This window comes from Poecile atricapillus, chromosome 17 (assembly GCF_030490865.1).
Source record: "Poecile atricapillus isolate bPoeAtr1 chromosome 17, bPoeAtr1.hap1, whole genome shotgun sequence".
Lineage (NCBI taxonomy): Eukaryota > Metazoa > Chordata > Aves > Passeriformes > Paridae > Poecile > Poecile atricapillus.
Window position 1 is genome coordinate 4,841,000 of NC_081265.1, and position 23,907 is coordinate 4,864,906.

Consider the following 23,907-nt stretch of genomic DNA (forward strand, 5'->3'; position numbering starts at 1 on the left):
TTTACTTCTCAGTAAGCATTTGCTTTTATTTGGAATTTTATGCTACAAAAATTAAAAAAGCAGCTGAGAACTTATCCCTTAAACAGTTAACAAGGAATGTTTAAAATGCAGTTGTTTCACCAAAAGTTAGCTTATCTGATGTGAACATGAACTAAGTTCTCAAATTTTGTATCAGCTATAAATTCAGAGAACTATACCTGTTAAAGTGCACAGTTTACATTCAGCATTAAAATAGATAAGGCACTTATTGAAAGATTGAAAACAGTTATTAACATGATTAAACAACTTAATTAAAGCAAATTAGGTAACTATTGCTCATCTGCATTGTAGATGATTATTTTTTCCTTCACCAGAACAATCTCTGCAGGGCAGGAACATTGAAAGAGATAATTGATCCCCCTCCAATATTTACTGAGTAAATAAAAGCAACAACAACAACATAGGAACAAGCAGGTTTTTTCCCTGTTGTGTTAATTATGGATGACAGTACTTTGTGTCCCAGCTTAGGTTCTTCCCAAGACAAAAATCCAACTATACTGTGGGTTTTTAGGAAGAAAATAAAAAAGCAAAATCTGTATTAAGGATGTAGAAAGTAACATTGAATGTCTTCAGACATCTATCAAGAGGCCAATTTTAGAAAAAAAAAAATAATTATATCTCAAAACCCCTTTACAGATTTCTAGGGAAAAGAATATAGCAGTGAGGTTGAAAGAGAAACTGGATCCTGCAGTTTCTGTGAATGTAATGTCTTTTTTGTTTACTTGTGCCAGGTGACAAGTGTTACTCCATACACAGGTGAATTTGGAAGTCACATTTTACAGGCCCCCAAAATACATTAAAATATCCATGCAAGTGACCTTGAAGAACACACAGCCGAACTTTGAGGACAAATTGTCAAGGTGTAAAGCCAGGTAACTCTTCAACTTGCACAGGGCTTAGTACTCCAACACTAATTAGTGTGTCAAAATGCAAAACCTCTTCTGTTATTCACTTGTAGTTACAGGAAGCACTGCACAGGACCAGCACCAGAGAGTGTTCACCTCCACCTTCAGTCTGTGTTCTTTTTAACTTTTGTCTTCAGCACATCATCAATTTCTTCATAAACAGGTCTGAAAGAGAAGGAACAGGATGACTCCTACTTCACATTTCATTTTGACCAAATGCACTAGGGAAATGCTATTCAAAGTTTGCTGTGTAGCTTCCCTTGCAGGATGCCCAGGTTTCCATGGAAATGAAGAGCCAACCCTGCTCTGATTGTCTGACTGTACGTTTAATGAGGAACCTCTGGACATTGCCACTTTTCATCAAACAAGTTTGGGAACAGGACTGCAAAACACAAATCACAAGTGCACCACAGTACAATTACTGCACTAATTTAAAAAAAATAACAAAAACAATGGAAGCTTTGTTGAGATTTGCCTACCTCAAAATATGACTCCTTAGAAATAAGTTTTGTACAGATAGCTCAATATTTTTTTTGCTATTTACTGTTAGAAAGGGGAGTTCTGCCATCTGTTAGGTTTTGTATTAGTTTGCTGTCTCACTATTTTGACCTTCTTGAGAGACACAACATCCATTCCCTCTCATAGTTTATATTTAAATGAAGGATTTATTTCATATACAGTAGAAAAACATTCTCTAAAAAACATGATTCCTATGAACAGAAATTCCTTTGGTTACCTCATTCAGAACTACCTGTGCTGAAGTTCAGTCAGCTTCCTCCAGCAGGACCCTGACCTGCTAACTGGCATTTTTACAGATGGCAGTTAATGAGATACTACAGTTTATTCCTTAATTGGTTAATTGGAAGAAACCATGTAAAATGCACCCACTACCATTTACATCAATGATACAGTTGGTCAGTTAACTCAGCCCAAGTAGAGTGCTCTGTTTTTCCTCTCAGAAGAAAAAGCCATTTCGCCTTTGGTACCTCAGAATTTTAAAAGTTACTTACTCAGTGGGAGCCAAGGGATCGAATTCCATTATCTCATAGTAATGAGGTGACTGTGACTTGTTCTTTGATGTAGCTGAAGAATAAAGACAGGCAGACACATCCATATTTAAATAAAAATGAAAAGCATGATTACTTCATGTTTTTTTGTGTCTTCCTGAAAGTAGCACATTATCTGCCATGGATTCAGCTGCTTTACATGCTAAAATGGACAGATGTGTAACAGAATCCATAAGCAATGTGACTTTGTCAATGTTTGTTGCTGTCCCTAGTCACAGACAGCCATTATGTAAAGGCCTTAAGTTCTAAAAAGAAAATGAAAGAGGAGATTTGCAGAATTTATTACCTGCTGGTGCTGGTCCATTTGATGGCACAGTCTGTACAGCCTGCAGACTTATTGGGTTCAGAGGCACTGGGCTTAAAAGAGTCGTCAACTAAGGACATCAATTGAAACAATGCATAAACAGATTGTTCTATGAGAACTAGTTTGACCTAACTTACATAATTGCTGATTTATCTTTAAACTCTCTGACTGCTGCAGGTAAAATTCCAAGGCCAACAGTTAGCAGCCCAATTAATCTTCATTCATCACACAACCTTCAAAGCAACATTTAGTGCTCTATAGCACATTTGTATAATTTACTTCTGTGTGATTTGTTCCAACACACAGATTCAAACATCTGCTTTTATTTGCAGTTTAAAATAAGGACTGTGCATGTTTGGGAGCTCCTTTTCATCTTTTCTATTTCATACTGCCTTCATAATATTATCTCAAAGTCCCTTCAGATTCTTTCCGTTCCTTCTGTCATGGGTGTTTCTCTGCAGCATGACATTTGTCCTACACTGTACTTGGGGTTTAAGTGATTTTTCGGTGGGCTATGTTTCTGTGGGGGCTTTGAGGTTTTTGGGTTTTTTTTGTATGTTTATTTTTAATATCTTACTTGAGATAGAAAGTATCCCAGAGTAACATCATGGCAACAGGAGATCTTAGCTTGCTTTGCATAGCAACAAATTAAACACAAATAACAGAGCAAGTGTTTTCTGCAAATTCCCCTGGGATTGTGCTGGACCCAAGGCTCCCACATTAGAATCTGTGGCAGCCAAAGAGGAAAGTTAACCTAGTAACCAAGTAGAATACTCCCTGAGGTATGGAGAAGGGCCACAGAAGAGAACTTTGCATCACTCTTGGACAGCAGTGGGGATAAATCCAGAAGTTCTCATTTGACATGTACAAGACAAGAGTGATCATCCCAAACATGAGTATTACTCACATTGCTATATGTGCTCACATTGCTATATATGTGTCCAGCTGGGCTCCTTGAACTATTGTTTTGTGCTTCAGCTGCAAATCTAGGAGAGAGCAATACATTAAATATAAGTAAGAAACGATCAAAACTGTTTATTCTGATTGTTCCATTATTTTTTAGGCTGGCCTGTCTTTCCTGTGTGTCACAATCGAGAGCAGCATGGGCAGAGGGACCAGTGTCCCATGCACAGGAATTATAAGGACACCTCTCCTGTCCTGAACTCTTTTACTGACCTGTTTCATGTTTCTCACTTTCCATGCTGAAAGTCAGGTACATTTATATCTATTTATGACAAAACAGTGATGCAGGCAGAAGTGCACTTTGAACCCTCTCACACAATGTCTAGCACAGAGGAAATTTTCACTTGTTTTACTGGACTAATACGTAAAAGCAGTAAATATGTGTCCTCAGAGCTTCCTGTATTCACTAGATGAATTACAGAGCACTAATATCCCTGAGGATCTGTTACCCATTCCCATCCCTTGATGAGACACTACTCACGGGGATTGATGAACTTTTGTAGGAGTTGCTGAATCCAGCTGTGGGTAAATTGATGGATGAGGCCTGGTTTTATCTTCAGGGTGTGCAGATAGGCCATCTGAAATTCAAGGTGGTAATTTAAACATTATGATGCAAAAGTAGCTACTTGTACTTTGAACTCTAAAAGAGTAAAGGTTTTGTTTGGAAGGCCTATAAACAGTCTGAAATTAATTACTGTTTATCACATGAAAGGCAAAGTTCTAATGACTTTGAAAAGTCCTAGACCCAAGATATTTATCTCTATATTTAGAGCATCAGCAGAGCTCTACATGATAGATACCACTTACAACTTGTCACTATTTGTAAAGGATTAAAATGGAATTCTAGGGATTTATTCCCAGGGGGACATTCACACCTTTAGCTTCAGTATATGGAGTTCCCTAAAGTGGGTAAAGGAGGGGCTTCTGCAAACAGTAATTCTGGGTACCTGAAGCCAAATCTTTCTAACACTCCTGAAAAAACTCCTGTTTCTTCCTGCCAAGTCTACAGAACAAACAGCTACCAGAGTGTTTTACAGGCCTCACTGCAGAAAACAGAGCATGCTCTACTGCTCAAATCAATGCAAAAGGGGAAAAAGATTATTGTAAAAAAATTATAGGCAACCTCATAATACCTTACAGTTTTGTTCTTATGGACACATTCCAATTCTCCTTTCAAAAAAATTCAAGGAACATCCTAAAAGAGTATCTTTGTTTTCTTTCTTACAAGGAACTTCTTGATTCCTCCACTAAGCTCTTGTGGGTTTGTTTTAGGGAATCAGAGTGGGAGGGAAAGGAGCATTCACCACTTACTTCCTGGAGAAGACACTGCAGGGTCACTTTGCACCACTGCAGACACAGAAGATGGGGAATCTATGGAGAGGCCAAGCAGATCACCTGAGGGAGCAGATGGCTGTTTCCTGTATAGCTTAACATTTAAAAAAGAGTAAATTATTTAGGGTTTTTCCCCAGAATTTTGGTTGTTTTTTTTTGTTAAGGAATTTGCATACTTTTAAACAAATTGCTGTTTTCACAAAATATAAACTTTTAAAATCTTATTATTAAAAACTGGGGAGTGTAAGAGAAGATCAAGACTCTGTGTGTGTGAAATGTAGCTAAGGAAACAGAATATGCATTTCAGAAAAGATAAATTTCAAAAAATAAAGAAAACCAGTTCTGAAATAGAAAATAGAAAGGACTCAATGCTATAAAGCTATTCTGAACTTGTTTGGATACAGGTTTGATATTTATCTTCTGATCAATGAGACCGATTTTTTTCCATCCCCATTTTGGATAGAAAAAAAAACAACACAATAAAGTTTCCTAGGACATAGAAAAGAGTTCCTTTCCTTTCTCCTGTGAATGTGTTGGAATTAAAAATGTAGCCAGCCAAAGGTTTGATGAAACCACATGCTTGAATCATACAGGCTTGGTAACATCAGATGAAAAAATAAATAGATAAAAGATGACACATTTTAAACTCAGTCTCCTTAATAATACAAAAATGCACAGACTGCACTATTTGGATTATTAACGAACCCAACAGTGCATCTATCAAGCAGAACCATCCACCCACATAACCAGAACAAAGTAATGGTGGCTTTTCAAGGAAAACAAGACAATCTTCCACCTTTTTAATAATTTTCAGCAGATTTCAGCATTCAAAATGCATTTTCATGTTGAGTCCTAGATGACTACACAATTATGGCTTAGCAGACGATGAAATGTGTAAAACTACTTTGGGCAATACAATTAACAAACATAATTATCAATCAATAAAGGACGGTCATTAAAAGTTTGCTACAAGCCATTATTCACAATTCAGAAAAAGCTTTGACTCAGGAAAAAAGATCAACAGAAGAAGTGAATTCTCAAAGTGCAGCAGTATTTCAGTCTCTAGACCATTAACAGGAAACAAATGAAAATAACCTATGGTTTCTCTTTTTTTGCACAGCAGATATTTGTGCTTAGCTGGAGAGGCAATAAACCAGCATTTGAATAGATTTCTCTCTCATTTTTCATGCCCAAGGTTCCCTTAGATTTGACATTATTTTCTACCTTAGTTACATGAATTTGCATGCAATTTTGCAAGTGAGACTTTAGAAAAATCATTGAGTAATGTCAGTCTGTTGTCTCCTACACCTCTCAACTAGAGAATAAAATTCTGCATGTATCAGAAATGTATTTTTCACGAGGAAGAGCAAAAGGAATATTTGCAGTCCTGCAGTTCAGGAGTTCATCCTCAATTACCTCCTCCCGCTCATGCTGTATCCTCTGGTTCTCCAGGAAACGAACTCTGTTCCGTGAGAACCTGTTGAAGGTGCAGATTAAATGTTCATTCTTACATTCCTGTGATGTGCTTCTGAAGAATATGAAATCATTTAGAATCAACTTTTGATTCTCAAAATACTCCTGAAGCACCAAGCAAGCACTCCAGGTGCTGTCTCTGGGGCACTTGTCTTTATTGGCAATCTGACCCCAGTTCCAGGGCTGTGGCCCTGCTATCTCCTACACCAACACCAGCTGCTTTGTTCCTGGCCCCATGTTTGGAGACAGTCATCTGCTTGTTCCTAAACAAAACCAAAAAGGCTCCTCTGAGAGTGGTTTGTGTCTCTTCACACCAGGCAAATAACTGTGAACACCCACGGTGCCAAATCCAGCTCCTTCTGACCAGAATACTCTTCCAGCTGAGTCCCAGGCAGCCTTCTGTCCTCAGAGCTCTGGCCATTCCCTCATGCCTTCCCAGGACAAACCACACACCTATTCTGGCACACAGCCCTCTCATTAGCACAGGCTTTTGCATTAATTATTTTAAAATGGAAATAAAAAAAATCTACCTGCATAAATATGTATGTTCTAGGAGTGATAGCAGTGGGTCCAGAGCAGACCCACACAGGTGACACTGAGCATCCAGAAGGTGACTGTGTTTCAGCACCAGGAGCCCTGAGCTGTATGGACAGTTTATCCAACTGCATTTTCTATTCAGGGTCACTGTACTAGGAAGGCCCAGGAAAAGAGTATAGATGCATGAAGAAACAGCAGGAAAGATCCTTTCCAACTGTAGAGCAGAAAGTACTGATCTAAAATCCAGGAAGAACCAAGGAGCTGCAGAAACACTAGAGGGAGGCACTGTTACACACATGAGTTGTTGGTTGCACAGTGGAGATTGCTCCAGATTTAATTTGGATTCTACATTATTAATCAGAAGCAGAATATGCAGCACAATGTATCCTCCAGCAACACACAGAGTGTGAAACAGATGTAGCTCATTAAAATCAGCCAGCCCTTTACACACCTCGTTGTTCAGGGGGAGATCCAAAGAACAAATCTTCTGCAACACAAAATTAACCAAATACATTTTTATACTTATCCACTCTGAAGTGGAATGGATCTGCAGTCAGGAAGACCTGTACCATTCAAATAACGTAGCATTACATTACTAGAATACAGTAGTTTTCTGTTCAAATTAATCACTCTTTCCATCACCATGTCTTTAGTGAGGAATCTGCTGAATTATATCCACAAGCTCCTATTCACAGTGTGAGGTTCCTGGCCTCAGCAGTATTCATCACTTGTAACAAAAATGTAAGCCTGCATCCGACTTCAGTGGATTTACACAAAAGCTGAAAAAAATTCCTCTTTTGCTTAGTAAAAGGCAAAACCTCCTAAAGGAAGAAGTGAGCACACAGTTCTTTCAAGACAGCTCCTGTAAAATCCACCACCACCACAGGAGACAAGGTTTAAGAGTATATGAAAATCTAACATCGTCATGATAAGGCCCAAAGTTTATGCCTGACATTTAGAAGAACAAGTGATATTTTAAGTGTGGCAGTGAGGATTAAAAAGAAAAGATGACTAAATTCTATTAATTTGCTAAATTTAATAAAGAACAATTGTACTTGATGCATAATGATTCCTAGAACATGTTTTAGCTGTGGAAGAAATCATCCTCTTAAGATGGAAGGGTATCTCCTGTTAAATCAGAACACTCTCCATGAGTATACTCATGTGATACTTTGGAGAACAACACTGGAATTTTAAGCTGAAAACTAATTTCAGTTTTGCCTGCATCCAGTCATGCTACCCGTGCCATAACAGACAAACACCCAGGATGTCAACAGGAGTGCTGCTGTGCTTTCATGTGTGAAAGAAAGAAACATTTTCTGCTGTAAGACAAGCAGAACAGTATGTTTCAATCCAGCTGAGAACAGCAAGCAGCTCTCCTAAGTGTGCAATGAGGCAGAAGGCTGCTCCATGGCCAATTCCTGCAGTAAAGATGTCAAAATTGTTTAGAAAGGAGGACGAGTATTCTTTGCTGGAAGCACAGATACTTAACAGAGATAAGCACTAGCACTAAAGGATGTGTAGCAGCTATTGACAAATTCACTGGACTCTGCCAAAAAGGATGTCAAATTCCAAATTATTTTTGTCTGCCTCCATCTGATTTCATGCCCATGCTGTTAACTTGCTTTACACCACTCTAATGTCTCCTAACTACCTTCCTGAACCATTTCTGGAGTGTTCAGGAGGCAACAAATACATTATTTTCTCTTTTTGCAGTCATATCTCTTTTCTGAATTTAAGGATAAAATCTGTCTCCATGGGGAGGATCAACACTAGGCATAGGGATCATCTCTTCATTTAGTGCATTTATTCAGGTAAGATTCCAAATGTGAGGAGAGAGGCCCTGCACTCACCTTTCATGTCCCAGGAGGACATTATTCAGATCTTCATTTACTTGTATTAGCTCAACAACCACATCTTCATTCTCCACTGTCACCAACAATTCCATGATCCTCTCCTGCATCATCCGACAGGTCTTGTACAATTTCTGCCCGAGGCAAGGGAACGAAAACAAAGTAAAAATCTTAACTGTGGTCTCTCAGTGTATCAGTTCTGGAGATGAATGATAAGGACACTCCAACACTGCAGAATCACAGGTAACATTCTTCATTTATACAAACCACAGGGGTACCAACCATTGCAAACAGAACAATGTCCATGTCTTTGATCTTTGCAATGCAGGGTCACAACTCCTACCACCACATCACTCCTACGCAACCCACCTCTTGCCTACCTCTCCACTCACCTTCATTTCTAAAGATATATGTGTCTCTAAAGCCTCAATTACAAATTGCAAGATAACAAAGTCCCCTCTGGGTGATGTAGAGCCAATGTGATTTGATCCTGCTTGAAGCTGATTAAACTCAGCAGGATACCTGGACACAATCCTGTTCAACATCTGCTTGGAGTAAAGACAATTTTAGTCTAAAGGTCAGAAATGCTCTGTGATAAGTCTCAAACTCCAACTGTTAATTTAAATGGGAAACCTGGATAAACTTAATCTATGGATTTTTAAGAAGTTTTTTTGTGAAAAACACAAACCTTAGAGAATCATCAGATAGGAGAATTATGAGAGTTTATTAGAAGAATTTTGCATTATTGCCTGGTGGAGTGGAAGACAGTCTGTTTATATTACTCCCCTCTGCAGATTTTGCATGTTCAAAGAAACAAATTCTTTAGCAACAGGAACTTTAACTCAGCCAACATCTTTTCTCCTTCACATTGCATTTGCAAATGCAGGCTGGCTCTGCTTAAAGAAACAAAAAAGAAGGGGGAAAACGACTGGTTTTGCACACTACTATTCAGAAATTGCTTTGATATTCAAAGTGATCTGATTTTTCCTCAAAAAATCCCCACAACAATACTTCAAGTAAATCAATTATTTATTTAAAAAGAAATTTGCATCCCTTTGCTAGATCTGTGTCAGGACTGTAGAGTGCTATACTTTTCAGTACTCTATCTTCATGGCCCAGGAAAAAACACACAGCAATGTGTCCAGCCTAATGTGTGTAATTGCATTTAACACCTCCCTGACTCCACACATTACTACCTGATCCACATTTTAAAAAATGTGTATTTCTTATGACTCCATTACACAGGCAGACTGGCAAGCATCAATACTCAACAGAGAAGGAAATTGAGACACTCATTTCAGGAATGGATTTGCCTGAAAACTGGAGTTTGACAATGCTGGAGTAGCAGCTGGAATAGAAATCATCAGTGATTCCAGTACATTTGTGCTAATTCTTACCAGCTGCTGATCTGGACCCAAATTCCTGCACATCCATGCACTATCTGTTCACTATGTCCATTCACCATCCAGGACAAAAGCTCGTTACTCTTCTTGGCTGATCCTGAACTATTCTTTCACTTCATTTATTGGCCAGCACATTATTTCCAGTGAAATATGATATCTTAAGCCTTGTCCAAAACAGGGTGGGGAAAGAGAGGATCCTGGCCACTAATGAAGATAAAGAACTGTAAACGCATTACACTGATCAAGTTCACCTTGCTACAATTTTTACTGAGGGACTCCAGACAATCTTAAGGACTAAAATCAATGTCTCCATCCAAGTCTAAACAAGCAGCTTTTTTAATACAGGATTTTGTTCTGTGGCAACAAAAGTCCAATCCAAGCAATCCAGGTAGTGCCACTAACAAAAAAATTACATTAAGCACTGTTCAAGGAACAAACTAGCCATGCCTAATGTTTTACACCACCCTGTGCACAGGGGAAAAAGAACAGAAAGAACAACAGTGAAAGGAATGAGTTTTCATTCACTCCCCCACATATGGAAACTCCACACCCTGTCCTCAACCTTTTGCCAGCAATTTTATTACTGGGAGTGTCAGGAAGAATCCACTGGTTTACTGTGGGCAGCTCAATCTGTGCACCCACATGCAGAAGTGCCACAGCAGGAGACAGGAAATAAAAGACAAAGTTTCCCTGTTTCCCAACCTTGTCATGGACTGGACAGAAGTGGTCAAACATAATTAACCAATGTATTCTCAACAGCACCCAGTCAAGTTTTGTTGCACAGGAAAATTTCTACACAGGAGAAGCGCACTCAAGGCTTGCAAAAATTAAATCAGTTCTTCAAAACACTTAATGCTGCAAAACTGCCAAAAATGCCTCCTCATTGTAGCAGTTTGGAGATAAGGTTAGAAACAAAAGGATGTGGTAAAAGCTTTTTAAGTTCTCACAGACAACATGAAATTGAAAAGCTTCCATTAACATAGGTCACCATTGCAAAGCTGAAGTAATACTGTACTTTTAATTTCTAAACTGGAAAAAACAGCATAAGCACATAACATCACAGAAGGAACATGTACAGGTTCACTGTTGCATCACTGAACTATTGCAATATGCCTCCTTCAGGCTACTTTCAGAGCACATGAATTCCTCTGTAGCACAGCAAGCTCCCAAGCTTTGAGGTCACATGCATAAAGCCAATGCTTCATACTCCTCACTGGCCCTCAGTCTGCCTCTAAGGGACTGGTGATAATAAAGAGAGCTCTGCAAGCTCCAGGACGGATATGAGAGCGACACTGTGTCATCATCTATTCTCCAGCTGGAATGTTCTTGAGGCTGTTTGACAGAACATGCTCAACAGAGAACGCTCCATTATGAAATTCCTCTGCCATTGGAATTCCTTAGAGCTTAAATTTGCATTGCAAGCTGTATTGTCCTTTTCTGACTATTGAGATGTCAAGGGAAGGTGAAGGAGATGAAAGGAAGCCGAGCAAAACGAGAGATAGAAACCTGTTGTTGGGTTTCATTTGTCTATCTGAATCCAGATGTTAAAAGACAAGATATAATACTTTAAAAAGCAACTGTAACCAAACCAACAACCCCTATGAATGAATTATCATGTACCTGTAAAAGATTCATATCATCTGGATTTTCAGAGCCAGGAACATTTTCTTTCAATATTGATGACATGACTCTCACATTCATTTTTGCCATATCCAGTTCACTGTACAGTTTCCCAATCTGTTGGAATTCAACAGGAGAATATTGTGTAGGTGAACAGAGCAAGCTGAATAATTCTTACCTCTAATTTTACCACTTTCTTTCCCATTAGGTATAATATGGAGTTAATTAGCATTATTTTACTCTAGTAACATGCCATGGAAATGAATGGAATTAGTTCAGCTTTTAAATGTGCACTCAAACTAAGATCCAAGCCTGATAACGCTACTTGTTTTCCTTGCAGTTAATCCCTCTCACTGATGCTACTGCTCCTCCTCTTAGTTATATACAGGGCAAGCAGGAATAGAACTGTTCTTTCCTTCCTGCTTTTTACCATAACCTCTTCACACAAGCCTTATGTGCAAGTAAGTTTGGCTTTCCTGCTTATCTCTGAACAAGCTGTTATCAATTCGCAGAAGAGCATTTTAAGATGTGATTCGATACCCACACACTTGAGTAGCAACTCCACAAAGCTGAGAGCAGGAACCCAGAGCTACACCCTGTGAGCCCTGGGTGCCTCCAGTGGCAGGCAGGCTGCTCCAGGCACACATTCACAGCACATTCCAGGAGCACCCACCCTCCCCTAAACCTGCAGTGCTGCACCTGCTCCGGGGTCAGCAACAACGTTGGGCCTGTGGGAAGAGGCAGGAAGGAATGTTTGGCAGGACTGGCAGAGGATGGGGATGACTTTGCACAAGACCAGGTTGAAATCTGTGAAAACAGAAAAAAAACAGAGCTTGGGTTGAACAGAATGGCAGCAGACATCCAGTGGAGAGAGGAACATCTCTCAGACTACACAACTGGGCAGGAGATTCCTCATAATCAGTGCTCCCAGGGAATTTGTTGAGCAAAACCTATTTACAAGAATCTAATGGCCATTTTGTAATGAAATGAAGCTTGGAAACCAAGTATCTTTGGAAAGGGTTTGCAAGTAAGTTCCATCACATGATAAAGTGGGAATGGCTCAAGAATAGGCTAGCAAGGAATAAATAACCCATCTAAGAGCAAAGAGTCCTGCCCAGAGTGCCACTGCAATTCTGCAATGAAGGACAGCCTGGAATGTGATCACATTTGGAAGCAGTAGAAGGGCTGGAGGGCTGAGTCTGGGTCTCTGCAGAAGGTAAATTACAAAAGTCTCCTGGACTGAAAAGGAGGAACAGTCTGAGAAAGCTTCATTTGCATCACATCTGAACTGACTGCTAAAAAAAGTTCACATGTAAACATCAGCCTGTACTACACACTACAAACTCTTCAATTCCTGGAGGCTGAGTTAAAAACTGTGTTCAGGTCTGCTGAGACAAACAGAACATTTGCCACTGATTTTAACTGGCAAGTACATGAGGTAGACAAAATCATCTCTAATGTACTAGGTGTGGAAAAAAATTGGTACCTATTGAGAGCATTCTTCACACAGCTTGTTCAAACAACCTTTAAATACATAAGCTTTTATGCACTCCACTATTCAACCAGCAGATCAAACTCAGGATAAATCTAAATTATTCCTGTCTGCACTGATTATGAACATCTAATTCTGCAACTGCAAGATTCCATGCAGTGATGGATGGCTTTCACACTGCCCAAACTCTTGTGAAAATTCTTAAAAAAAAAAAGAAATCTAGAAAGAATGGCATTAAACTATGTACTGTATTTTCAGCTGCTGTACAGTGCTCAAATCATATTTAATGTCCTAAATGCCACACAATACTACCTATGACATAGGCTTAAATAACACTTACTGTGCAAGCTGGAGAGATACATAGACAATAGTCTTTTCTTATAGATTTCTCTCCATTTAATCTTAGAGACAGATGATGCTCCTATTCTCAACAGTACGTGTTTTTGTAAAAAACCTTACTCATTTTTGTTGAGGCTTTCAGAAGATGACAAGTTTGGAGCACTAAACACTCATTTATTTTGAAGTAAACTACACACACAAATCTTCAAAAGTCTCAAGTCAGAGATGCTTCATTCCTGAGAACATATGCATGAATCTGTACTTGGAAATGAAATAAATTACTATGTAGGTCAGGTTTCTTTGTTGTTACCTTAGCTGTTATAACTGGAACTGATTCTTTCTCATGTGCTTACATAGATTGGTCATATTCTACCCCGGAGCATTTAAATAAAAAACCCCAGATCAAACTTCTGTGCCTTCTGTGTCCCATAAAATGAACACATCCCATTCCTGAAGTGTCCTTGTGTATCCTCACCTTAGATCCACCACTGCTGGTGTTGGAGGATGGAAACTCCACTCCTTTCTTCAGCAATTCTAGGTAAACTTCTTTTACTTCACTCACATCCACCATCCCTTGAAAACCTCGTGCCCAAACCTGGTTTTGAAATATCAGGGACAGTAACAGTCACAGAAATGGTCAGTCAGTGGGTCAGTCAAGTGCATTTAAAATGTATGGTCCTAAAGACAGGTCATTCCCTTCTTTCACTCTGGACAACTCCATTCAGTGCAACAGGAACCACAACAGCTCCAAAGTTAAGGTCTGCTTTCAGAAGAGGCTCCCAGGATTTAAACAGGCTGCACAATTAAACATTTAATTAAACAGGCTGCACAATCAAACATTTACCACGTGGCAGAAACACTATGAACACTCAGTTTACTGCAGACTCACCATGATAAAGGTCAGTATTTTCTCCTGCATGTCAATGGGCAGGTTGTATCTTGGGTTCAGCAGTTTCACCAGCTTGTCTTTGCAGAAATCCTTCTTCACAACTAAAGACTGGAATCTTGGGCCACAGTTTTCCATACACATCTCAAGCAGCTGCACACACACAAAAAAACATCTGTTACACAATGAATAGAGGGGGAAAAGCCCCACAACTTGATGGCTTTTCTTTCTTTTTGTTTAAGTTGTTTCAAGGAACTATAGGGAAGAGTGGGGATGGATATGAACAGATAACTGCTGACTAGAATGCCTGACGAGGTCACTTCAGGGAAACAGCAGCTCCCTGTGTGCTCTGTTTTACCTGCACAGTCCAAAGGAGCTGTGCCAGAGTCACACAATCTTTAACAGAGTGCCATGGTCACAGTTGTTTCCATGTTACTGCATTTACTGAACATACAGCTGGAAATCCGCCCATATCTTAAAAATTACTTGTACAGCTTCAGCAATAGAATTAATTCACTGCCTTGCACATAGATACCCTGGTCTTAGAGATTCTGAAGAGCTCTGCAAGAGAAGAAAATCAGATTACTAAATGCCCGTCCTCTAATCTGCCCTGTAAGTGAGGGACTAATGATAAAACAGGACAGAACAAATTCACCAACATGGAGCACAATTTCTCCATGTGTTTCAAAGGTCACATTGATTTGAAACAGATGAGCTGAAATGTTCCAGTTGTCAGATTCATCTTCATGAAGGAAGTCTACTTCCAAAACCCTGCTTCAAATGCTTAGAGCATGAGCCCTTCAAGCACCATGCCTGCCCTATCAAACACAGAAGGATGTGGTAAATATGTAATATTTCTCCCTTGTACATCTGGAAGTGGCTGATTACAATCCCCATTTTGCAGAAGAGATGTCAAAAACTTCCATTACATCCCAGTCACCTGGGACTTGACAGGAAACTGGGCTCAATCAGATCAGGTGCAGAATCAGGAACAGAACTCATCTTGCCCAGCCCAAATCTGAAGATGGATGATGACCCACACAGGGAAAAACACTCACTCTTGTGCTTCTTTCTCTTCAATTGTAGCTTCATTTTCCCTCCCAACATAAGAGGGAAGACAAAAGGGTGAAAGCAAAGGGGTGACATTAACAAAAGGCCACAAAATTTCATGTGTTTTGAGAAAAAAACTTCCCCTGGACCATGTAACAGACGGGACAGATTCTAAAAAAGGATACATGCATTTAGAAGGGATGATATTGTGATCTTCATAAAAGTAGGTTAAGTATACTTTCCTATTCAGAACAGACTACATTTGACTAAGTGAAACCATTTTAGGAACTCATTTTCTAGCCTCAAGACTCAGGGATTTTTCTCTCAGTGTGATCAGGAGCTTACAGGAGAACAGGTTTAAGGCTGGAAGAAAATGTATTGTCAGAATGAAAACAGGGTAGAACAAAGAGACACTGGCAGACTGCTGTGCAAAAAGCTAACTGAAAGATAATTACAAAAACCTCTTGGTTTAAAACATTACTTTTCATAGAGAGTACATGAAACATATGCTAACAAGCCAAGTCATTTGCTTGTGCAGTACTTCAAAGATGCTTTGTGTAAAATATTTTCAACCCAGTGCATGGGAAACTTGTTATACTACTCCCCATTATTAATTCCCTACTTAGGGGACTGAGTATCTAGACATTGAATGAAGGTACTGAACTAATGGTCTGAATCCTCCACTCAATTATGCCACCCCAGCCCACCCACTCAGGATAAAACTAGGCTGGTATAAGAAAAATAAGAATTTGACTCAATTATTTTTGACTGGACTATTCATGAACAAGCCACTCTCATGCTAGTAACACCTTTCATTAGAATTTCAATATGGGTATTTATTGTGCAAATAGGACTCCAGTGCAAATAGGATTTCATAGTTCCAAGCACTTCCAGTGGAAGGAACAGATCCAAGCTGGCCAAGCCAACCACTGCTCCATGCAGCACAATGGAAACTTCCCAGAAACATTGTTTTAATAACAAAACTGGCAAATTAACTTCAATCAAACCATTAAACTTCCTGTCAATGGCAAACAGGACATGAGAAGTGCTGGAACTGACAGAGCTGCTCTGTTCCAGGATAACCAATCCCACAGACCTGCACTGAGCAAAAAAAGGCAAACTCTGTAATCCAAGGCCTCTGGTTTACAGGACTGAATCACAGAACTAAAATGATAAAAGGCATCCACAAAGAGGTGAAGCCAAACTGTGAAGCAGAAACAAAAAACAGGAGAAGTTGGTGAGTAGAGCAGAAAGTCAGCTATGTTCCTTAACAGAGACCTCACTCAGATTTCAGGACTTGCTGTACATTTAAAACAGCCAAGTTTGGTCCATAAAGCTGAGCAATGGGTGCAGCTTGTGAGGGATGATTCTCAGATCCAAGGTGGCTGCAAGAAAACCCAGATGAACAGTTTGCTTCTTCACACTTCTGACTCAAGGGGAACAAGCCATTAATCCATCTCCAGGATTACACTCCACTGAGCACATCCTGATGCCTGCCCATCTGAGGTTTGGAACTGCAAGATGCTGTTTCCAAGGCCAGCATTTAAACCAAACCAGTATGAGCAGCTGTTTCAGCTGCCACTTACCAATTACAGTGCAGGGGCTGGGTACTCTCAATCAAAGTTCAGCATTGCAAAAACACTGAATTTTCAGAAGTCTTGAGTTTTTCAGATTTCACACTTTAAACACTGAGATTTGGATTTCTTTTGCTCCCACTCAATGTCCTCCTCTTTTCTTCTTTGTCAACATATATATGAAGTATAATAAAATAGAGTAGTACTCTTAATCGAGGAGCTGGAGGACTCCAGATTTTGTTTTTTAGATCCTCCGCTTTGTGAAATGTTAATTTAACAAACTAAAATCTGAAGGCCACGTGTGCCATGCTAAATTTTTTTCTGCATCAGAAAAATTACGCACAATAAAAAGGAAAAGTGGAAATATTCTTAGGAAAAAATAAAACCACCAAAATTTAATTCTAAGCAATTATAGGATGGCTTATGTTGGAAGGGACCTTCAAGATCAACCAGTTCCAATTCCCCTGCCATTCATATCAGGTTGCTAAGAGCCCCCTATAGTCTGAACTTGAACATTTCCAGAGTTGGGGCATCCACAATTTCTCTGGGAAAATGACTTCCTTTACAATATTTTCCAACAATGTAATACAGAGGTGAAACAGTAATTTAATCTTAAATTTCTGCCCACTGTTTTGAATGCAGGAGTGAGAGGGACACATCCAATAAACGATTTCCCCATGTGCTGCTCAGCTCCTGAGACCTTACAGGTGTCAGAACTGGGGCACTGCAGCAAGTGCTTAACAAAACCACAAACAAAATTCATGTATCCAAAGTCTACCAGCAATAAAAAGTAACACACACGCAGTCTGTTGGATTCCTGCCTGAAAGTTCTAATCCTCTTCATGCTGATTGCACAACCTCCAGTGCCAGCCCTGATCTCTCGGTGTTATCAAAGGCTGGGCATGAGGCAACTCCATGGCCTGACACAAACACCTCCATCCACGTGATTTCACACAACTCCAGCAGCTCCTGAAGCCAAGCCACATTATCCAGCTGGCACCCAGCCTTCCTCCTCCAAGTAAATAAAGCATCATCTAAAAGCCAGGAGGAGGAACACACTGCTGAGATTGAACTCAGCAGCAGAATCAGGGATAACGTGCAGTGCTTCCATGAAGATTTTCACACTCCACCCTGTGTGTATCCTCTGGGAATGAGATCCTTACACAGCTTCATTAGAAATACTAAATTCAAGGATGTCAAGGTTGAATAAATAGAATTGGATCAGAGTGCACTTGTAAAGAAATGTGATTTGTAGATCCTTCTTAGTTTTATCTAATGTAGGTAGGAGAGACAATCTGATGTAGAGTCTCAAAAGGTAGAGGACCACATTTTCTGTAAGAAACACAGGCACGAACAGTTCATCCAAAAAGAACACTTAATTTTCCAAAACTCTGTGAGGAAAACAATTTTTAAGATAAGAGGGTTACACACGGAGGGAAGGGCTTGTGTTTCAAGAATTGAAAATTATTTCTTTTATTCCATTGGCAATCAATTACTGTTGTCATCTAAACATTTCAAAATGGAAAACAGGAACAACTTCATTAAGGTAATTAAGAAGATAAAACCAGAAGATACAGAACATAGGAAGAGTTTTGTGGGAAAGGTAAAAGCCACACATGGCCAGCTATGAGGTCATCAAAAGAAAGATTTTACACATGCTGAAATTATGGCAGTACTAGTAAAAAAAAAAAAAAAAAAGAAAAAGGAAAAAAGCCAGAGGCAGAGGGAGAGGCAAAGCATAAAAGATCTTATGTAAGAATTAAAACTAGAGAGAGAGAGAGAGAGAGAGAGTTAGAAGAAAGGCTGGAACTTATTCAAATAAAAAAAGAGGAAACAAGACTAAGGAATACAGGGAGAAGAAATCTGCAAACAGAAAACAGCAGCTGGGCCAAGAGGATGTGACTGCCTGGCAGGCAAATTCCAGGTGTGCAGGGGAATGGTGAGGATGGGGAAAGGGGCTGGAACAGGACAGGAACTGCACTCCCAGCTGAACCTGCTGCATGCTCCATCTGCAATACAATGAGCTTCCAGGTCAGTGTGCTATCTTCCTCCTGGATAGACCTGGAACAAGATCCTTCTCCCACTTTTACATACTCAGGAGCTAGGCTATAATGTCACCTTGGGTATATCTGCACTGCAAATACCCAAGGAACAACTCCCAAACCTAAACCCTGGGTTATCAGCAGAGACTATCAGGCAATCAGAACAGGACCTCGCTGCACAAGGGCTGCAGGAGACACACCTGGTACGGTGGAAACCCAGTGTTTACATTATGCAAATACTCCAAACACACAAAAATGTGACTCATGAGACAGTGGAGGAAGAAGCCAGGGAAGAAGTCCGGAAACTGAGTGAGCTGAAGGTTGATATTGACATGTTTAACATTTATCTGAGTCTCTAACTCGTCAGGAGACACTTGGGCAATTGCTAAGCAACCTACAATTTGGCACTATCCATCACCCATTTTCTTTAATCACTTCTCAGCACATCTTGATAGAGATAATGATTTTGCACAACAAATACCAAACCCATGAGCAATGGTACTCAAAGTGATGCAGACAGGCCTCTAAAACCTCAAAAAAGGAAAGAGTGAAGAAAATACTTTGAGCCAATTAACAAGACTAAAATCCTAATGAACTTAAAATACAAAAGATATCATTCCTGTCACAGTTCCACTACTGCGAGTCAAGAGTAATTCAAGTCAGAAACTCAGGACTTAGGACAGTATTAGAAATTTCTGCATTAAAATACTTCAGTAAATCTTAAATTGACTGAAATCACAACAGCTCCCCAAACCCTGGGGCATTCAGGAACACTGTCAGATTCTAGAGACCACATTCTGTCAGATGAGGATATTCCCAGACACTCTAACCTTTAGTTATAACATAATTTCACACAGCTCACCCTGCCTCTCACTCCCTTACTTAACTCACCAGGGTTAGCTTTTCCTTCAAGTTTATAGTTTATATGTGATAATATTTCCTTCTACCAAGCACATATCACACATTCCACCATGCTGCACACTGCTTGGTTTGACTAAGATCAGCACCACAAGGTGAGTAATAGGATGGGCAAATGTAGCTTTTATGTAATATCCTAACCTCCATGTCTTTCACAAACAGGTGGGATTCCCACAGGACAGTCACTGGAGCACGTAAGAACAATCCTGCTTTTACACAGAACAACTCCCCCCACAATTTGCATCCTCCAGGAGTCCGTGGAATGCCAGCAAACCATCTGATCTGCACTGTGGCAGTGCTGTACACACAAACAACAAAGACTGCAAAGGTCCTGGAGAGTTGTGTCAGGGATAATTTGCATGCCACTTTATCATTTAGACTGTTTGCCTTCTTAGTGTCTAATTAATATAAGCACAGCTGTACTTACAGACAAGGTAAGCCTGATCTCCTTGTGGTTACAGTTTTTTGAAAGCTTCTTCTTCAGTGCTTTAACTGCATCTTTTGGTCTATGACAATAAATGAAAGAGGAGAAGTTACCAGTGAAGTTTTCTAGTTCATAACTTCATCCAAGTACCAAAAATACCAGCCTGAGATACAGGACCAAATCCACCCCTGTGTTTACACCCACATAAAACCAGAGCAACTGCCCCACTGATTTCAGCAAAATCTCTTCAGCACTGAAGTAGAGCAACAAAGCAGTGAATGAGGTTTGGTACTGCAGACTGTGCATTACTCCAGAGACTTGTGCAGAGACTTTGCATTCTCCTCTGCAAAGTCTGCTCCAAAATTATATTTTTCCACTGTTGTACAATATAATTACTTATCCAGCTTTTGTTGCCATGAAAGGAAATATCAATTGCCAGATGTATCAAGAGTTGACTGGTAGTTTTCACGTATGATGCAATTAGAAAATATTCTCCTGGGAGTGCTGTCAGGAGTAGGGGTGTCATGGATAACTTCCAATCTTATAATTGCAGGATGCACTTAACTCATCTGAGTAATTACCATGGATGGAGGGACAACCCACTCCAGCCCAGAGATAGGGGCATTTCTAACCCAGCCATTTTCATTTCTATATATACACCCCATATCTCTGAATTATCTGTGTAGGAGGAAAAGGAAGATGGTATTGAGGTTATCACATGTGGGAAGCAGTTTTGCCTCATTAATATGGACTACCTATAGTGTACAATTATTAGGGCCAGCCCAATGCTCATGATCAACATAAACAAGATGTCCTAACATCTCTTTAGGATCTTTCTAGAATCTATGATGGAGCAATATAATATTTCCAAATATAATGTTTCACTAAAGAAAAAAGAAAAAAAGAAATCTTTGTTGAAAGCATTTCAAAATCAGTGAAATTAACTTACATTACTACATCTCTTAGTTTGATGAGATATATACTTAATGAAAAAAAAAAAGAAGACATTTCTCTATTTTTATTAATTGTATGTCATACCCAGGTACATCAGTAGAGCATCAAGTGATGGATGGGAGCACGAGAGTGGAGAAGTTTCCCTTGCAGAGAGCTGTACTACAATTCTACTCCTGCTTGCTTCCCTCGCTGAAGCATCTGGAAATGCTCTGATCAGGAGCTGGATATTGCATTAAAATAACCATTTACCTAATTAGATGCAGCAGTTCTGCTGCTCCCACTGTCCTGTCACAGACTGTGACTAGCAGTAGCTGCCTAGGAGGAATTTATAAGGAGTCCTCTGCAAGCTCAAGCTACACAAGAGGAAACAGTTTACTGAAAAAAGGCTCTGTTGCATGGAAACTTTACATAAAAACTAACACTGAGGGTCACAGCGTGCTGTTGCTTATGGCAATAACCAGAAGGAAGTCATTATTACTGACATTCCAAGCACTAAGAGCCACAGATGAGAATGTGGAATCCAAAACAATGAGGGGAAAGAAAAGCTGATACAGAAAAAAAGACACCTGTGCAGAAAGCAAGCCATACCTCATTGTCCTGGATAAAACTCTTCAGCTAGCGTTAAAATATGCCATTGCTAGAATGAGTTGTCGCAATGCCATGCTGAAGCAGATCTAGCATGAGAACGACGTTCCTTTTTTCCCCTTTTACAGGTGGAAACAAGGAAGCTTCGGAGCAGCAGGTGGCTGAGCACAGCCGGGTGCGGCCGCTCAGGGCAGGAGAGCAGCGGAGCCCTGGATGGGGCAGATCCCCCTGGCAGCATCCCCCCACCCCGGTACCGGTACACACCGCACGGGGGGAGCCCGAAGGGAAAACACAAGAGTTTTAAATGGTGTTGTAGGCATCCAAGTGCTCAAAGCCTTTTCCAGGTGGGTTTGCAGAGCACAGGCGTACCCGAGAAGTACAGTTTGTATAAACACGTCAGACTCGGATGAGAAACCTTTGTCACCACTTTTCCTATGGGGAAAAACCTCCGAGCCTAATCCCTAAAAGCCCCGATGGCCCCATTTTCCTCGGGAACCGAAGCTATCTGCTCCCTGCGCTGTTCTGTTTCGGGTCCCTTCGCACCAGCCCTGCTCCGCTGTTGATGCGGCCGTGCCCCGGAGCGATGGCCGTGCCCCTGTGCCCCTGTGCCCGCTCCTCACCCCTCCTCGGTGGCGCTGATCAGGTCGCAGATGTGCATGAACTGTCCCCACTCCTCCGTCTGCAGCGAGCCCCGCGTCGCCCGCTCTGCAAGGCCAAGGGGAGCGGGGGGTGAGCGGCGGCCGAGGGCCGGGGGGCGGGCGGGGGCTCCGCTCGGGGTTACTCACCCACCAGGCTGCCCACGGCGGTGCCGAACGGGTCCTTCGGAGCCTTCCCGAAAGCCATGGCCGCTGCCGGCAGCGTCCCGCGGGCTCTGCGGGCCGGCAGCCCCGGCCCCGCCGCCGGATCCGGCCACTCCCTCCCGCCCCGCCGGGCGCTCCCTTCCTGCGCTCCCGGGGCCGCCTCCAGGTGCCGGGGCTGCCCCTGGAACCCGGTACCGGCACCTCCCGCCCCCGCGGGGCCGGCTCCCTCCCGGGCATCCCCCGGGCTGGGGCTCTCCCGGGCATCCCATGGCATGGGGGCTCTCCCGGACACCCACCGGGGCTGGGCTCCCACTGGAGCATCCCCCGGGCTGGGGCTCTCCCGGACACCCACCGGGGCTGGGCTCCCTCCCGGGCATCCCCTGTGCTGGGGCTCTCCCGGACACCCACCGGGGCTGGGCTCCCTCCCGGGCATCCCATGGCATGGGGGCTCTCCCGGACACCCACCGGGGCTGGGCTCCCTCCCGGGCATCCCCCGGGCTGGGGCTCTCCCGGGCATCCCATGGCATAGGGGCTCTCCCGGACACCCACCGGGGCTGGGCTTCCACCGGAGCACCCCCCGGGCTGGGGCTCTCCCGGACACCCACCGGGACACTGCAGGGATGCTCCCGGGCTGGGTTCCCCCCGGTGTCTCGGGGCTGCCCCGTCCGGGGGCTGAGCTGCGCCCAGAGCCGCACGGACAGCTCAGTCCCTCGCCCCGGGCCGGACCCAAAGCACCCCCGATCTCTGTTCACACAGCCACGGGCTCATTTTCCTGCCCCATATCAGTATTTAACCTGCGAGCCCCTCGCTCAGAGGCAGTGCTGTTTCAGCCGGGTCCCGGATGGTATTTCACAGCTGAATCCACGAGGAATTTGGTGTTTCGTGGGGGGAAAGCTCAGAAACACCCCCAGAGCCCCTTTTGCTGCTGGTACCGAGCTGCACCCATCGAGCAGGCAATGGAAACCTCTGCAGCCACCGCTACACAGCCCCGGGGCTACCCCTGCTCCTGCAACCTCCCTACAGCCGCTCTCAAATCCCCCGGCCTTTTCTGATCCACACATTGAAAAAGGACACACAAAAGATCTCAGAGAAACAGTGGGAAAAAAACCCATTCTCAACAGTGCATCCGAGTTGAGTTCATAAAGTTATCCTTTGTGTTCTGCAGGAACCACTAACACGCTCCTCCTGCCACACACACCTTTCCACATGTGGGGTTTTAATGCTACAATTACTGTCAACAACTTCCATTGTGTCACTTCATCACAAGCCTATCTCACACCTGGACAATACCTGGGAGCCAGCAGAGGATGAATGAAAATTAAGATCTCAGCTGTAATTTTTGTTGGC

At 41.8% G+C, this 23,907-nt stretch overlaps 1 protein-coding gene across 2 annotated transcripts; it reads right to left on the reverse strand.

Moving 5' to 3' along the window:
- On the reverse strand, window positions 1–22,670 carry TOM1L1 (target of myb1 like 1 membrane trafficking protein). Of its 2 annotated transcripts, XM_058852657.1 has the most exons (15): window positions 22,546–22,670; window positions 22,381–22,465; window positions 20,225–20,303; window positions 14,217–14,366; window positions 13,803–13,922; window positions 12,196–12,303; window positions 11,497–11,613; window positions 8,474–8,607; window positions 6,027–6,087; window positions 4,590–4,704; window positions 3,760–3,856; window positions 3,223–3,301; window positions 2,298–2,385; window positions 1,955–2,027; window positions 1–1,109 (listed from the first exon to the last, which is right to left on the reverse strand). In XM_058852657.1, exons 1-15 carry the CDS (start codon window positions 22,601–22,603, stop codon window positions 1,049–1,051), a joined length of 1,425 nt encoding a protein of 474 aa, XP_058708640.1. In that variant the 5' UTR covers window positions 22,604–22,670; the 3' UTR covers window positions 1–1,048. The 2 variants fall into 2 exon arrangements, with proteins under 2 accessions (XP_058708640.1, XP_058708641.1); XM_058852658.1 differs by lacking the exon at window positions 20,225–20,303.
- Window positions 22,671–23,907: the final 1,237 nt, after the last annotated feature.

Excerpts from the sequence above, each read along its gene's own strand:
- TOM1L1 (XM_058852657.1), bottom strand. The coding sequence starts at position 22,603 with ATGGCTTTCGGGAAGGCTCCGAAGGACCCGTTCGGCACCGCCGTGGGC. Across the intron at positions 4,705-6,026 it reads TACAGCATGAGCGGGAGGAG|CTATACAGGAAACAGCCATC; the intron begins GTAATTGAGGAT and ends TTAAATGTTAAG. Across the intron at positions 2,028-2,297 it reads AAATGGACCAGCACCAGCAG|CTACATCAAAGAACAAGTCA; the intron begins GTAATAAATTCT and ends TTTATTCTTCAG.